The 16,376-nt window shown below is 40.4% G+C and overlaps 1 protein-coding gene across 4 annotated transcripts in view; it reads left to right on the top strand.

Annotated features, from left to right (window-relative positions):
* Positions 1-6,859, top strand: part of CRIM1 (cysteine rich transmembrane BMP regulator 1) — a 287,081-nt gene extending 280,222 nt beyond the window's left edge. For all 4 annotated transcript variants that reach the window (XM_024209732.3, XM_024209734.3, XM_024209733.3 and 1 more), the window contains one exon: positions 5,439-6,859. In XM_024209732.3, the coding sequence (XP_024065500.2) occupies positions 5,439-5,615 (177 nt within the window). In that variant the 3' untranslated portion in view covers positions 5,616-6,859. The remainder of the gene's footprint in view (positions 1-5,438) is intronic.
* Positions 6,860-16,376: the final 9,517 nt, after the last annotated feature.

The following is a 16,376-nucleotide window of genomic DNA, read 5'->3' as shown; positions in this document are numbered from 1 at the left end:
CTTCTCCCCGCCCCCCAAAGTCAATAATTTTGGAGAGGTTACAATGTATTCTTCCTGTCTACGTGATTGAGTCTCTGCTTTAAGTACAAAACTGTGGAACAGTGCTTCCATAATAATAAAAACCTGAATAGTACTTCTGCTTGTTATCTCACCAGCACCCAGGTAAGAGGAACAGACTTTTACTAGCTGATTGAAATTACAGTCAGAGCAATCCCCGAAAGCACCTTTTTTGTCACCCTTCATCTTTCACATTGTCACGGAGTATGGGGGGACTCAGGGCCCTGCACCCCCGGCGTCCTGCGATTCACCATGACTCTCAGCCAGCCAGTAAAGCAGAAGGTTTATTTAGACGACAGGAATGCAGTCCAAGACAGGTCTTACAGGCACAGACAACAGGATCCCCCACAGATGGGTCCATCTTGGGGTCCTTGGGCACCCCAGTCCACCTCCTGGGGTCAGAGCCCTCCCTGCCTTCCAGCCACCTCACCAGCCAGCTTCCCACACTCCCCCTTCAGCGACCCCTCCCACAGCCTTTGTTCAGTCTCCCGGGCAAAGGTGTCACCTGGTCCCAGCCCCCTCCTGGGTTCTCATGTTACAGGCTCAGGTATTTCCAGTCAGTCTCCCATCCCCCAATGCCGGCTATCCCAGCCACACTCCCCTGTCAGCACTCACAGACCACAGTAAGAACAGACCCAGTTCGTCACACACATTTACCATATAGTCATTACCAGAACTAATTATCCATTTCCATTTAGTTTATCATTCATATAAATTGATATTGAGAAAATACATGTTGCTGGGCCCATTAATTCCCAACCTTTTTTGTCTGAGTCCAATTCCTCCCATGTATTGGTCCCTGGGGTCTCTAGGACCTATCACAACCATGCCCTCAACCTGCTTGTCATATCTCACACATTCTGTCTTGCTGTGGTGCTTACACTTTTTTTTTCTTTTCTAGTAATTTTTCTTGTGTTACTTTCTGTTGTTTGTTCTTGTTACTCCCACCAGGCCCTCCTCTTGCTCCTCAGTAGTCCCACCACTGTGTCCCACTCAGCAGCTGCATGTTCCTTGTCATGCTACAAAGCAGTTTGTATAAACACAGTGTAGCACCACCTACTGGAAGAGTACATAACACGCAGCCAGATGTAGCAACAGATTAAGGAAGAGACCATACAGCCAGTGCCCAAATTCCTGTAAAAAAGGATAGGTTTGCCCCACAGAGAAATTTGGGTAGGAACAGCTGTGCTATACCTTCTCTAAGTTTACCATAGAAGCAGATAAGTGGGACAATGACAGATCTTTATTCTACTAATTTTCTACATTCATATCACATGAGATGTCCCCTAAATGTTGTAAAACGTTACTTTTTGGATTGTTGTGACAGAATAAAAATCAAAGTTGTTTAGGGACATATTCTGACCCTTTCCTCACAATGAGTAGAACCTTACTCTGCAAGTGGTCCTACTGACTTGAGTGGGACAACTCTTGAAGTAAGGGGTACTCAGTATAGCAAAAGTCTCAGAATCTGGCACTTAAGTTGGAAGGGCTATATCTAGGTTTATTTGTGTGAATAAGGGTTTGGCGGATCAGGCCCTAGATTTGCTAAGTAGTTGAAATCTACCAGAAACCTTGTTTTTGCTATTGCAACTAAATTTAGGAAAATGTATTACCTTATCCAATCTTGTTACAGAAGCATCTTTGTTTCAATCTCTAGCACCAGCATAGTGTGACACATTGGCTTAGACGCGTGCAGTTTTTCTCACAGTTATGGGCTAGTTCTCCTTTGAAGACTTGTGAATATGCAAATAGTCAAATTTTATTCAATACCTCACCTTTTTTTTTTTTTGACAGTTACTTCCTCCAGATACCCCTAATTCTTTCGTACCTCTATCTGCTGGATGGGGGGATACTTCCTAGTAAGTTTCAACAACTGGGAAATGTCTCAGGGTCCAGTTGTACATATTCCCAAGCCTTCCTGCCATCCTCACTCTTCTCCTCTTACATAATCATTCTTAATTATCATTTATTCATTTATTTATATTGTTTCCGTATATAATTCAAATGATACAGGAATGAAAATAAGGTCTCTGGTCTAGAAAGGTTACAATCATTTGTGTGCTTGAGATTTCTCCTATTCCTTATAACAACTTTCTTTATAGACAGTCTGGAGCAGCCAGGTCTCTTTGGGTCATTAGTATTCCAATAAGTCAGTGCCCATTACAATTCTGTGTGGGACAGGATTTTCCTAGCTTCATGGACACATTGAGTATGTGGCTTCTCATTCTTAAGAAAAGCAGATGAATAATTCTCACAGTATAACTACATTGGAAATCATACTTAGAAATAATTCAATTAGGAAGCCCTTTATAATAGTAACAAATCAGATCACTGAGACTGACACAAGCCTTTGATCTGTTATTCTTTTTGAAGTCTCGCCATCAGTGCATTAGTCACTTCAGCCACATAGCCCTGAATCTCTGCAAAATCCAATAAACATGATGGGTTTTTTCCCAAACATGGAGTGTTTTCAGCTAGAAACCACAAGCCTCTCATTTGAACTATTGGCAGCTTGTATGAGAGAAAACAAAAACAGAAGGAAATGTCAGCCATAAAATTTCATCCTAAACAAGTGATGACATTTTACTTTACATCCAAAGCAAACAAATCTATAGCAGAATAACTTAAAAAAAATAAAACATTACTGCTTAATATTAGGATACAGTTCACACCACCAGAACAGAAGCCCTGATGCTAACTGTAATGATCCAAAATAATATAGATAAATGGACATATTTAACTGTAACCAAAAAGGCTTATATTACCTCCAATTGGGGGGGGGGGGGGAATTGATTCATATAAGGCAAATTATGTGAAGTCATTCCAAAATCCCAAAGATCTAAACATTTGGGAAGATTTTTGCCGTTAATAGATGAAATGGGAACTGTACAAATTAATCTTACCAACAATTTTATTCCTACATATTGAAAGAAGTGGCAACTATCTATCTTGACAGGGAAGTTAATGACCTGGTATTACTAGTATAAATCAGTGCCAGATAATGTAAATCTGTCTTTATACATTAAAATATCAAATTGATTTTCTGTGACAACCTATTTGTAGATTTATTTGGTAGTGGTCTAAGCATCACTAGTAAAACAACATCTTTTTCTAATATTTTTCATGAGTAACAGCAATTATGTGTGGTTAAGAGTATTAGATCCACTGTAAATAGCTTTCAGGTCTGGTAAATGTTGTAGGATCTCCAACATTTATCTGACTTGGCAAACTTCTCTCTACTACACATCATGAGTTAAGTTGTTTCATCTAATCCAGAATTCTCTTATCTAATTTATGAGAAAGTCATGCGGAACTGTATCAAAGACCTTACCAAAATTAAGAAGCACTATGACCACTACACTTCATTTATCCACCAGGCTTTTTATCTTATTAAAGACGAAGCACCAGGTAGTGATGAGTTACATCCATCTGTATAATATAAGAGTAGGGAATCAGGTAGGTGAGCTGCTATTTTTAAGTCTTTTTAATGCCAAAGTAGTACAGTACTAAGTGTGATAGGACAAGAGTGAGTTTGCTGTCATTCCAATATAGAAATTAAAGGTTGTAAAAAGAGGCTTTACAGAGAAGTGTAATATTTATGGCCCTGATCCTACAAAATGATCTGTGGACTGGACCTTCAGACCAACACTGAGTCCTGCAAAAGTTAATGGGACTCAGCACAGGCATAAGTGTCTGTTCAAGCAGATCCTTTTGCAGGAACAGGGCATAAATTAGGAAAGATTTTTTTTTTAAATCATTTAAGGACTATTGGAGGTACATCAGGAAAAGAAAAGATGATTTGATATGAGTAGGCCCGGATTACTGAATACAAATCATTGATCAATAAATCCCTTTATGATTTAGATCCTCCAAGAGAGAGACTGTGCAACCTTAACTCTATCCCCCTTGTACATGTGCATTATGTTAGTCTAATTACATGATCACATATTATTTTTTCCACAGGACTCCTGCCTCATTCAGTGCACAGATTAAACAGTGAATGAGGCAGGATGTGTAATGAAAGAGGCAGTTGTCTGTAGGACCCCTGATTCAGTGCAGAAGCTAGAAGTTGTATAGTAAATGAGAGGAGGAACTGCAGGTACAGAAAGGATGGTCTTATGATTAAGGCATTGGAGGGGACCCAGGAGAGAGTAATTCTATCCCTGGCTTGGTCACAGACTTACTATATGGTGTTGGACAAGTCATTTTAAATTTTTCAGAGGCACTCGCTGATTGTATGTTCTTTATTTTTGGATGCCCAACTTGAGATGAATGAACATGGCTTAATTTTCAGGAGTGCTGACCATTAACAAATCCAGATGAATGCAGTGCAGTTATAGTGTAGTGTACTCTGCTAGATACCAAAAATCATGGAGGGAACAGAAACACTGGATATATGGCTTATTACAACAATCTGTAAACCACTAACCCCCTCTTTTTGCACTATGACTACAGAGGTGTTAATGGATCCCAGTCTACCTTGAATGGGTCCTTGCAATATGTGCTAACTACTTATGCTAAATTATCTGTTCCACCTTGCATTTTGCTGTGATGCTGGGAATTCCTTTTCCAGACCTGAAGAAGAGCTCTATGTGGCGTGAAAGCTGGTCTCACCAACAGAAGTTGGTCCAATAAAAGATGTTACCTCACCCACCTTGTCTCTCAAATCCAGATGAAGTCATTGAAACTGTGGGTTCTCAGCACCTTTGAAGAATCAAGTACTAACTGTCTCAAATTGGGCACCCAATCACTGAAGAACCCCAAATTAGTGTATAGTTTTGCAAATTTCAAGTGAGCACAGAGACTGCGCCATCCCTAATCCTCTCTTGCCCACAGAGCAAGAGACGTGTAGGAGGAAGACTGGACTTTGTAAAGGGTGGTAATATAATAGCAGATGTGCTGCCTTTGCCTATCAGAGAATTCTAGGAAGCAGAATACCAGTGCTCCCCCCAAGAGTCATAGTTCCATAGTAATTTATAAGCTGTATTGTATCTAACAGGCACAATCCAGCCTGAAATTATAAAGTTTTCATTACATGTAGAATGTAAAATGCTTTATAATATGTATAGTAAAAGTAGCAGAGTTGTCATCAAATCTTTCCAGATGAAAAGGGTTCATTTGCCAGCTTCTAGTCCTATGCAATTATATACCTGTGGCCCAAATATTACAGTCCTTACTCAGCTCTTACTCAGTCCATGGGAGTCTTGACTTAGCAAGGACTGCAAAAGTTGAACCTTTGTAACAAAGAAAAATAAATAGTTTAGTGTGATTTTGTTTTTGTGAACTTTGCGTCACAACCATTTCCCATACCTATTGTGGAGAGAAGACAACAGTGATGTATGAACTGGATTTTTATGTTGTCTTTTTTTCTTTTCCAACAGCCTTCTTGCCTAAACAATCAGCTGGTATACGTGGACTGCAAGAAAGGAACCATGGTCCAGGTGGACAGTTCTCAGAGAATGCTAAGAATTGCTGACCCAGATTCAAGATACAGTGGATTCTACAGCATGCAAAAACAGAACAACCTACAGGCAGATAATTTCTATCAAACAGTTTGAAGAATTGCACCTTTGCCAAGGATTTGAGAAAGGAGGAGAGCAAGAGACTAAGTCTGCTATTAAAATAAAACTAGAATTGTGCACTTGCTTAGTGGATTGTATTGGATTTGTGACTTCATGTACAGCTCTAAGACCTTACTGGGATGGGCTCTGACTCCTGCAATGTGCCGGAACAAGCATTCCCACTTTTCCTTGCGATAACTGACCAAGAGTTTTCTTAGAACCAAAGTTTTAAAACTTGTTAAGATGTATTTGCTTGTAACATAGCTATAGAGATTGTTTGGGTGGGTGAATTTGGGGTTGGGTGGTGAAATGAGAGAGAGCTTCAAAGAAGAAAAGCTGGTCAAGCTTGGCTCGGGGAGAAAACAAATAAAGAATATTGCCAAGCATCAGGATGGTGGCTTTTCTTGTTGCTCTGAAACTGCATTTGTTGCAGCAAAGCCTAACCCCACATGGAAACAGAAAACAAAGAGGTCTGATTTTTTTCCCAGCTGTTGCTACGAAAGTATACTCCTAGAACAGAACCTGTCATGTCACAGGTATGGTGTAGCTGCATATATTTTTCTATATGACAAGAAGCTGCAGTAGTTAATGATATAGCAAGGAAAAGGTTATAGCAGAATATAAAGGGTGGGTTTATTAAGGATGTATAAAATTATACCTTGTGCTGCTTTTTGTTTTAATTTTGTTTTCTGCAAAGCTGATTGGCCAGATTTTGGCAGAGTTAGCAAATGACTGAGGCCTAAATAATTCCTGATATGAGCACTGGATCTTTTGACGGCAGTATTGAAGGAAGGAAGCGAAAGTCAAGAACACCATGCAGTTCCAGGGGCTTTTGTGTGTTGTGTTTTTGTTTTGTTGTTTTGTATTAATCTCTGGTTGTTCAGACAGTTTTAGTGGAGGAGGAGGAAAAAATATTTTTGTTGGACAAAGCTCTTGCTTAAATGAAAGAGTAAAAAAGAGACTGTTTTAAGGTTTTTCCTGTTGTTCTTATTTACTGGTTATGCAGATTAGAAACTACTTCCGTGCTAGGAAGCTACTTAATTTTAATTGTATATTACTCAAGCACCTTTTTTGAAGCTCAGAAAAAAGGAGATCATGCTTCTTTAAACATTAGCATTATAGGAATATTTATGTAAATATAATTATGCTAAAAACAACAAAGTATTTGTATGTCTGTGTGTATATATGTGCATATATATAGTGTGTGTGTGTGTGCATACACACAAACACACTATATATGTATATGTATATGTACAGTATATATATGGTATCAATCTGTATATATACAGTATATATATAATTTTCTATTTTTTTCTTGTTGAATGTATTTTTATCTGAGAGATTTTACCCAGAGCAGAAACAGATAAAACAGGCATTCCATAGCAGTGCTTAATTGCTTGTGAGTTTAGGAGAGACAAGAGGAGCATCTCATTCTACCTACCGTTTTATTTGATTTGAAAGTGTTTGTGTGTGTGCGCGCGTGCATGTATGCGTGTATGTACGTGTGTACACTCTTGTGTTTGCGTATATGTGTGTGTATGGTATGTGCACGATTATAGCAGTAAGCGTTGCTCTTGCTACTTGCTACATTTCAGGGTGTTTCTTATTTTTCTTCTCCTGCTTAGCCTTAAAAAGGCTTTTAATGAATGCATCAGCTAGAGACACTGATGGCAATATACATGCAGCACTAATCAGCTCCGTAGAATAACACCATCCGCTCCTTGATTTTTTTTTTTTTTAATTCAAACAATTGTTTGAAACAACTACTGGAATATTGTCCACGTTAAGCTGGAAGTTTGTTGTAGCTTGCCTCATTGATAACTCTGACTGTGTAATACAAAGTTAACTTTCCAGACAGGTCTTGGCACTTTTATACTAATTACCCATTTGTGCATTGCCTTTTTTTCTTTTACAAATGCTTGTCATAAAAGACACAGATACCCAGTATGCTTAATGTGAAAAGAAAATGTATTTTTTTGTAAAGGAACTCTCAAGTATTGTTGTAAATACTTGGTCAGAGGTTGCTGAACTTTAAAACTGAAAAAAAAACCTAATTTATTATTATAATGACCTAATTTATTAATCTGAAGATTAACAATTTTTTGTTTTAGAATATCAGAAAGGTGTTCTAGCTGTTTGCATCAAAGAAAAAAATAGGTGTATCATTAAGGGTCAACATTTTTTCTATTTATATATGACTTCAGTTTCCAAAAACAAGAAAAAATGTAGTCCTCCCAGCATTTTGTACTCAATATGATATTGAAACAGATATGTTTCTGTCCAATTACAAAGATTCTGTCAAGACAAATCATCCATTCCTTGCATAAGAGTAAGCAGTCTTTATCCAGAAATTGTAAAAGCTTGCTTTTGTTTTACAATCAAGGCCATATTCTGAAAATATTAGCAGGATATAGGACATGGTGTAAAATGTTTTTTATTATTTTATTATTATTTTAAAGATATGATTTATCCTATGTGCTGTATCCATTACACTCTTTTACTTTGGTTCCTGTTGTGCTCTTGTAAGAGAAATGCAGATATAATTTTCTGAAAAATAAAATAGACGCATATGTGACACTCGGAGTGCACTGCAGTTCAGCAGATGGCTTGTTTACTTTTTTTAACTGTAAGGCGGTTTCTTGTAATTTGGCTCTTGGCAGCACAATAAAAATTTTAAACCTAATGATGCACTTTTTAAAAAATGTTCATATGTATGACTACCATAAAATGTTTGAGACATTAGTTTATAATTTATTTATTCTATGGTGATTTATTTCCTTGAGATTTGAATTTGCACATTATTTTTGCCCGACATTGTTCTAAAGTAGTTTTGAACCAAGACAGGTCAACTACAGGCCTTTCAATTAGGGACAGTTTTTGTCACACACATGAGGTTTGAACTGAAGAATTTTCACAGGGTCATTAGAAAATGTTTTTGGAGTTTTAGCAATAAAATTATGGACTATATCAAACTTCACCTCATCTCATAGACTGAAATGTCTCAAATCTTAAACTTTTAAAATTAATACATATTAACATAAGAACTACTATACTGGGTCAAACCAATGTTCCAGCTAGCCCAATATCCAGTGGCCAGAACCAGAGCTTCAGTAGACTTGTACAGAAAAGGACAACTGGAGCGATCCTCCCATCTTCCCCGTCCAGGTTCTGTCAGTCAGAGGTTTAGGGTTGTCCCAAGCATGGGGTTGCATCCCTGACCGTCTTGGCTAATAGCTATTAATGGACCTATCCTCCATGAACTTATCTAGTTCTTATTTGAACTGTTCCACGTTTGGCCATCACATCCCATGGGAATGAGTTTCACAAGTTAATTGTGCACGGTGAAAAAGTACTTCCACTTGTTTGTATTAAACCTTCTACCTATTAATTACATAGGGTGACCCCATTTTTTGTATTGTGGGAATGGGTAAATAACACTTCCTTACTCACTTTTTCCCCACCACTGGTGATTTTATAGATCTCTACCATATCCCTCCGTAGTTGTCACTTTTCTAAGATGAACAGTACTGACCTTTTTAGTCTCTCCTTGTATGGAAACCATTCAATACCTTTGATCCTCTTTGTTGCCCTTCTCTGAACCTTTTCCAGTTCCACTATATCCTTTTTGAGATAGGGCAATCACAACTGAACACTATTCAAGGTGTGGGCATATCATGCATTTATATAGTGGCATGATATTTTCTGTCACATTTTCTACTCCTTTCCTAATAGTTCCTAACATTGTTAGCCTTTTTGACCATTGCTGCACATTGAGCTGATGTTTTTAGAGACTGAGTATCCATGGTGACTCTGAGATCTCTAGCCTGAGTGGTAATGGTTAATTTAGAACCCCTCATTTTGTATATATACAGAGGAAACACGGGGGGGGGAGCACTCATGGTCATGTGTGTCCCCCTCCCCCAGATTTCTGCCAAGGTTTTCTGGCTGGGCCGCCTCCCTGTGCAGCAGCTCCTGGAGCTGGCGAGCTGCAAGCTGTGGCCACAGGGAAAGGCAGCAGCAAACAGCTGGGAGTTGCAGGGAGAGGGCATTGAGGAAAAGAGGGGTATGTGTGCCTGGGGGTTGGGGGAGAGATTCAAGCTGTTCAGGGGAGAGGGGGACCATTAAATTGTGCCTCCCCACTCAGCTGGTACCAGTCATCTCTGCATGTATAGTTGGGATTATATTTTTCTAATGTGCATTATTTTGAATTTATCAACACTGAATTTCATCTATTTTGTGAGATCCCCCTGTAACCAGGGCCGGATTAATGCAGGGGCTGCAGTCCAGCGCCCCAGGCTAAAGGGGCCTGGCGAGCAGGGCTCAGGCAGGCTATCTGCATGCTGTGGCCCCACGCCACTCCTGGAAGCGGCCGGCTGCTGGCATGTCTCCGCACGCTGCCCCTGCCCCCACAGCTCCCATTGGCTGGGAACTGCACCCAAACTTCCTCCCAGAAAGAAACAAATATAACAGCTGTTCTAAGGAAAGAAGTAGGCTATTTTGAATTAACTATACCTCTACCCCAATGTAACACGAATTCAGATATAATGCGGTAAAGTAGTGCTCCGGGGGGGGAGGGGGCTGCACACTCCGGCGGATCAAAGCAAGTTCGATAGAACACGGTTTCACCTATAAGACACGGTAAGATTTTTTTGGCTCCCAAGGACAGCATTGTATCGGGGTAGAGGTGTATATTCTACATGTTTTAAGACTAAAATGTAACCACAGAATGGCTTTGTGTTAATTAAAAGGCAAGTTTAGTATAGCGTTAATAGCCTTGATGCCATAATTGTAATCATTTTGTTTTAAATTAGGAAAAAGACTTGTATACAGGGGACCCACAAAATCTAATAGCCCCGGATCCACAGGAGAGTTAATCCGGCTCTGCCTATAACTCTTTGCAGTTGGCTTTGGACTTAACATCTTGAATAATTTTGTATCATCTGCAAACTTTGTCATTTCACTGTTCACTCCCTTTTCCAGCTTATTAATGAATATATTGAACAGCACAGTACAGATCCTTGGGGGACTCTTCTGTTGACCTCCCTCCATTTTGAAAACTGACCATTTATTCCTACTCTGTTTCCTTTCTTTTAACTTCTTTTAAATCCATTTACTGATCCACGAAAGGACCTCCCGTTATACCATGACTAATTAGTTTCCTTAAGACACTTTGGTACAGGACCTTGTCAAATGCTTTCTGAAAATCCAACTATTATGTATCAACTGGATCACCCTTATCTATGTGCTTGTTGACATCCTCAAAGAATTCTAATTGATGGGTGAGGCATGACTTCCCTTTACAAAAGCTCTGTTGACTCTTCTCACAACAAAAAGGGTCCATCTACGTGTCTGATAGTCTGTTCTGTAGAATAGTTTCAACCAATTTCTCTGGTACTGAAGTTAGGCTTACTGACCTGTGTGACATAACACAGGATACAATCTGGACTGTTGAACAGCTGTGTCCCCTCAATTCTCCAACCTGGAGTGCTTTATACACTGCATTGCTGTCAGAGCAGCCACTCCTGGCCTGCTCACCCACAGCATCCAGCATGTAAATTACTCCCAGGTGAGTATAAGAGAGCTCTTAGCAAGCCACTGCTGAATTATATTGCAGAATGACACCAGCAAATTTCCAGCCTCAGGCTTGTCCCCAGAAATATGCATCTTGTACTGCCCAGCTCTTTCCTTTTGGACAATACAAGCTTATAGAAAGTGTCATTTCATTAATAGAAAATGATATGCACAACCCCTGTTATCTGAAATGGAGTTCCTTAAGTAATTCAATTCAAACACGCACTAGTTTAGATAAAAACAAAACAAGTTTATTAAATACAGATGGATTTAAAGTGATTACAAGTAATGAGGCATAAAATTCAGAATTGGTTACAAAGAAATAAAAGGTAAAATGCAAACTAACACCTAACTTAACAAGCTAAGTGAACTTGAAGCAAAGGATTGCTCTCACCATATGTTCTAACAGTCTTACTGGCTGAATCTTTCAGCCAGTATCACTTTCCCATCCAATGATGCTTCATTTGTCTTTCAAGCATTTTTTTGCGGTGAGTAAAGAAGGGAGAGAGAATTTGTGTCCTATAGTCTCACTTCTTTGTCATTTTCCTCTTTTTGAAAATCATCTCCAGTTGAGGTTCAGGCCACAGCAAGTCTGTTGAATGGAAACCTCCAGCTGTTCCATTGCCAAGATGTAAATTTCTCGCTTACACCCCTCTTCATGCCAAAGAATGGCCACTTACCCAGGTGATGGTCCATTTGATTTTGTTGACACCTGACGGAGGCATCAGTTTGTCTTTTGTCTCTCAGAACTTGATTTGGGCTGCTTCCCCAGATTTGGAATATGCCTAATATCATACAACATTGTATTGCCACACATAACTCATAAATCATTACTGTTCTGGTAAAATGAGTTTTCAAATGATACATTTTGTACAAAGTATGTCTTCTGGGGTATCGGTCTTGTAAAAAGGGTGAACCTTGGTTGTACAGACTATCACAGCCTGTAATTGCCAGGATCACCTCTGGAGCCTTTTTTAAAAAATTGGCATCACATTATCTATCCTCCAGTCATCTGGTACAGAAGCTGATTTAAATGATAGGTTACATATCACAGTTAGTAGTTCTGCAATTTTTATTTAAGTTTTTGGGTGAATACAATCTGGTCCTGATGACTTATTACTGTTTATCAATTTGTTCCAAAACCTCTCCATCCTCTGCAATGAAGACCAATGCAAATAATTAATTTGGCTTCTCTACAATGGCCTGATCTTCCTTGAGTGCTCCTTTAACACCGTGGTCATCTAGTGGCCCCACTACCTGTTTGGCAGCTTCGTGCTTCTGATGTACTTTAAAAAATCCTTACTGTTAGTTTCTGTGTCCTTAGCAAGTTGCTTCTCAAATTCTTTCTTGGCCTGCCTGCCTTATAGGTTTACACCTAACCTGCCAGAGTGTGTGCACTTTCTTACTATCCTCACTAGAATTTGACTTCAAAATTTTAAAGGATGCCTTTTGCTTCTAATCACCTCCATTACACTGCTGTTTAGCCATTGTTCCATTCTTTGGTCCTGTGTCTTTTCTGATTTGGGTTATACATTTAGCCCTGAGCCTCTATTATGGTGTTTTAAAATAGCTCCCATGCTACTTGCAGGCATTTAATTCTTGTGACAGTTCCTTTTAATTTCCATCTGACATGCATCCTCATTCTTGTGTAGTTTCCCTTTTTAAAGTAAAATGTTACCAAGGTGGGGTTTTTTGGTGGTATTCACTCTACAAAGATGTTAGCTTTAATTACATTATCATCACTATTACTGAGAGGCTCAGCTATTTATTGGACCAGCTCCTGTATTCCACTTGACTGAATCAAGAATTGCCTCTCCCTTTGTGATTCCAGGACTAGCTGCTCCAAATAGTCATCACTGCTGATGTCTAGAAATTTTATTTCTGTGTCATGCCCTGAGGTGACATTTTCCCAGTCAATATGAGGATTGTTGAAATCACCCATTATTATTGCGCTTTCTACTTCTGTAGCCTCTCTAACCTCCCTTAGCATTTCACAATCACTGTCACCATCCTGGTCAGGTGATCTTTTTGTTCATTTTTTTCCTCTAGGGCTTCCCCCTTTCCCCCCACCCCATACTCAGTGTTTCGAACAGAGAGATTGTATCAAACTTGGGATTGTCTTAAACTCTTAGCCATAAATGTCCAGTACTTTGAAAAAATCATTGCAATAGCTTTAAACATGGCTTGTTTGCAGATACCATTGAGACAAATATTAAACCATGTGTACAAAATAATACATTCTCGTGCCTTAATTTCTGTAAGGATATTCAAAAGAATCTAGTTTGCATTATATAGTATGTTTAATAAATTATATTTTAAAATGCTGCATTAAAGGCATAAGCACAATGGGACAGTGTTTGACCATAACAATTTATTTCCTGACTTTTGAAGTTGATGTTGCTAAGCCCACCCTGCTCACTGTGGCTCTTGGATAGCAGGGCTTCTCAACCGTCATCTCCAACAAGAATCCATGTCAAGTGCAAAGGGGGAAGCAGTGCTGTAGACACTACTGGGTCTACAATAACTTACCCTCAAAGCCAGAGAGCAACACGAGTATTGGAGAGACTCTGTCAAATCCCCAAAGACCCTTCACTGCCCCTCAATGCCAGTCCCTTTCCTAGAACCAGATCTGAAACCATACTGTTCCCTCTGTTCAGGGAAGTGGAGGAAAGTACAGAGAGGGTCTTGTTTAAGAACTGAGATCAAGGAAAGCTTAGCTGTTAAGAGAAACAGGAGAATCAGAGTTTATGGGAAGGGGGGGGAGCTCAAGGGAGTGGTAGTAGGAGATATTACTGCAATTTCATCAGTTCATATCCAGCTACTTCAAAGCTGAGACATCTGCCTGCATCTTCAAATCCAATCAGCTCTGGGCAATCTAACAGCAGATGAACAACCAGCAGTGAATGTTTTCTCTTTCATCTGGCCAGTATGACATTATTGGAATAATTTAATTTTATTCTGACTTGACACTGGTAATTCCCTGGGCCCTGTGTGTCTTGTGCAAAGAGAACTGGAGTACTGCGAGTAGAAGGGGGGAGCTGCCCCCACAAAGCCCAGAGGAACAGGTAGCAGGATATCAGCCTCTGTAAGCCTTTCATTGAAGACCTTATCAGTTCCTAGGATCATGAACTGAGAATGTAATGTATTTGTTCACAATAATGTAGATTGTGTTGGTATTATAAATAAAAATTGCTTAGTTTCATATGAAACTATATGCTGCCTATTCTTGGCCTGTATCCTTAAATACTTGCCTTTGAATAGGTGGTGGATGAAACCAGTGCTACCCTGAGGGATGTTATCTGAAAACTTATGCTGTAGGAGTGTGCAGGCCACAGATTTAACCATTAAGTGTTAGGCACTGGTTCTTTCTGCTGAAGTGATGGCAGAGAGCCTCCCACCATGCCCAATTTGTCATGTGTGTGAGCTTTCTAGTCCATGGGAGATCCAGGAAAAAATTAAAAACAAAGAGCTAATGCCCAAGGATAGGCTCAAAACACTGGTGTTTCATTTAACAGGAAATACCTTGGTACATTGCACAAGAGACCCATATATGCAGGTTCTCTCTTAAAATAAGTTCTCTCCTGCCATGTAAATCCAAAGTAGACAGCCTAAAGAACAGCCTCTAAATCTCCACTGCAAAAAGAGATGTGTCTTTACATTGATATAGCTACCTCAAGTTAGCCACTTCAACGTAAAATCCTAGTGGAGACAAAGTACAGGTAATTTGTATCGCAATGTGGTAATCATGGTCAACTCTATACCCCCAGCTGGGATTTACCTGGAATAACTACACGGAGGTAGAAACCACAGTATCTTGTCTCCACTAGGATTTTACATTGAGATACCTAACCCATATTTTTTTCTACTCTATAATTGCAGCTGAAGCTTCAGGAAGTGGAAGGGCTCTTCCTTGACTGGCTTATTGCATAGGAAGAAAAGAATGCAGTGATTGCTGCTACCACAAAAAAGCAGCATGCCAAGGCAGGAGGAGACATCAGAAGGGTTGGACGGAGATGGACAACAGACTACATGTGAGTGCTATTGCCCTATGTGCTGCATGGGTTCCACCCCAGCCCCAATAGGAAGAGCTGACACTGGAGGGGCAGGAGCTGGAGAATACTGGTGCCAAGTACTAAGGATCTCCTCGACTGACATTGCTGTGGAAGTGAAGTGCAATAAGTACCTTTTGATTCAGCCTGTCTACCCATCTAATAATAAATTAATGCTGATACTTCAATCCCAGGATTTTAAGGTACTTTCTCCTACCTATAAAGTAGATCAGTATTTATTCCCATTTTATAGATGAGAAAACTGAAGTACAAAGGTGTGACAGGATTTTTTCAAAGTTGCATAGTGAGTCAGTGGCAAAGCTGGGAATAGATCCCAGGAGTCCTGATTCTCCAGTTCTGTGCATTAGCCACAAGACCAGCCTTCCCATTTGTAGCTGCAGCGTTTTCTTTCCTTCCTTTCCCTCTCTGTTACAAGCTTGCTCTCATCAATTTTTTCCTCGCCGTTGTCTTTCTGATTCTCTACCACCTGGCCTTTCCCCCCATCTCCTTTCTACCTGTCCAATTCCCTTTCACCATGTCTGTCATTTGGAGGATGTAACATGCTGCTGCTGCTCAGGTCCAGAAAGCAACATTGTTGGCCACCTGTCTTTGCTGAATTGAGAGGCACAATGGGAACAAAGGAGCCAGAACAGGAGCAGTAGTTGGAGAAGAAAAATCATGTAGGGTTGTAAAGGACAGCAAGAGATCAAGTCCAGCCCCCCCTGTGCTGAGGCAGGACCAGGAAAAGCTAGATCAGGGGTCGGCAACCTACGGCATGCGTGCCAAACACGGCACGCGAGCCGATTTTGAATGGCACGCAGCTCCCTGCCGCGGTCCTGCCCACTGCTCTCCCCTGCGGGGGCAGGAGACAGAAGTTTGGTTCTGCGGCAGCCAAGCTTTCCCCCTCCCCCGCTTCTTCCCCCAATGGTGCTTTCCTGCCCCTCCTCCTCTCCGTCCCTGGCCAATCAGCTGATGGCCCTAGCGAGGGAGAGGGGGCAGAGCGGCAGTGTGTACACAGCTCTGTAGAGAACGCAGAGAGAGGTAGGGACGGAGCCTGGTGGAAGAGGGTGAAACAGGGCATATCCCTTCCAGCCCCCTGCCATGAGCCGAGCACCCCCGCCTTCTGCCCTGCACCCCC

This window comes from Terrapene carolina, unplaced genomic scaffold (assembly GCF_002925995.2).
Source record: "Terrapene carolina triunguis isolate 2854851 unplaced genomic scaffold, T_m_triunguis-2.0 Scaffold85, whole genome shotgun sequence".
Lineage (NCBI taxonomy): Eukaryota > Metazoa > Chordata > Testudines > Emydidae > Terrapene > Terrapene triunguis.
Note: the sequence above shows the minus strand (reverse complement) of the source record. Positions and strands in the feature narration are given on the sequence as shown.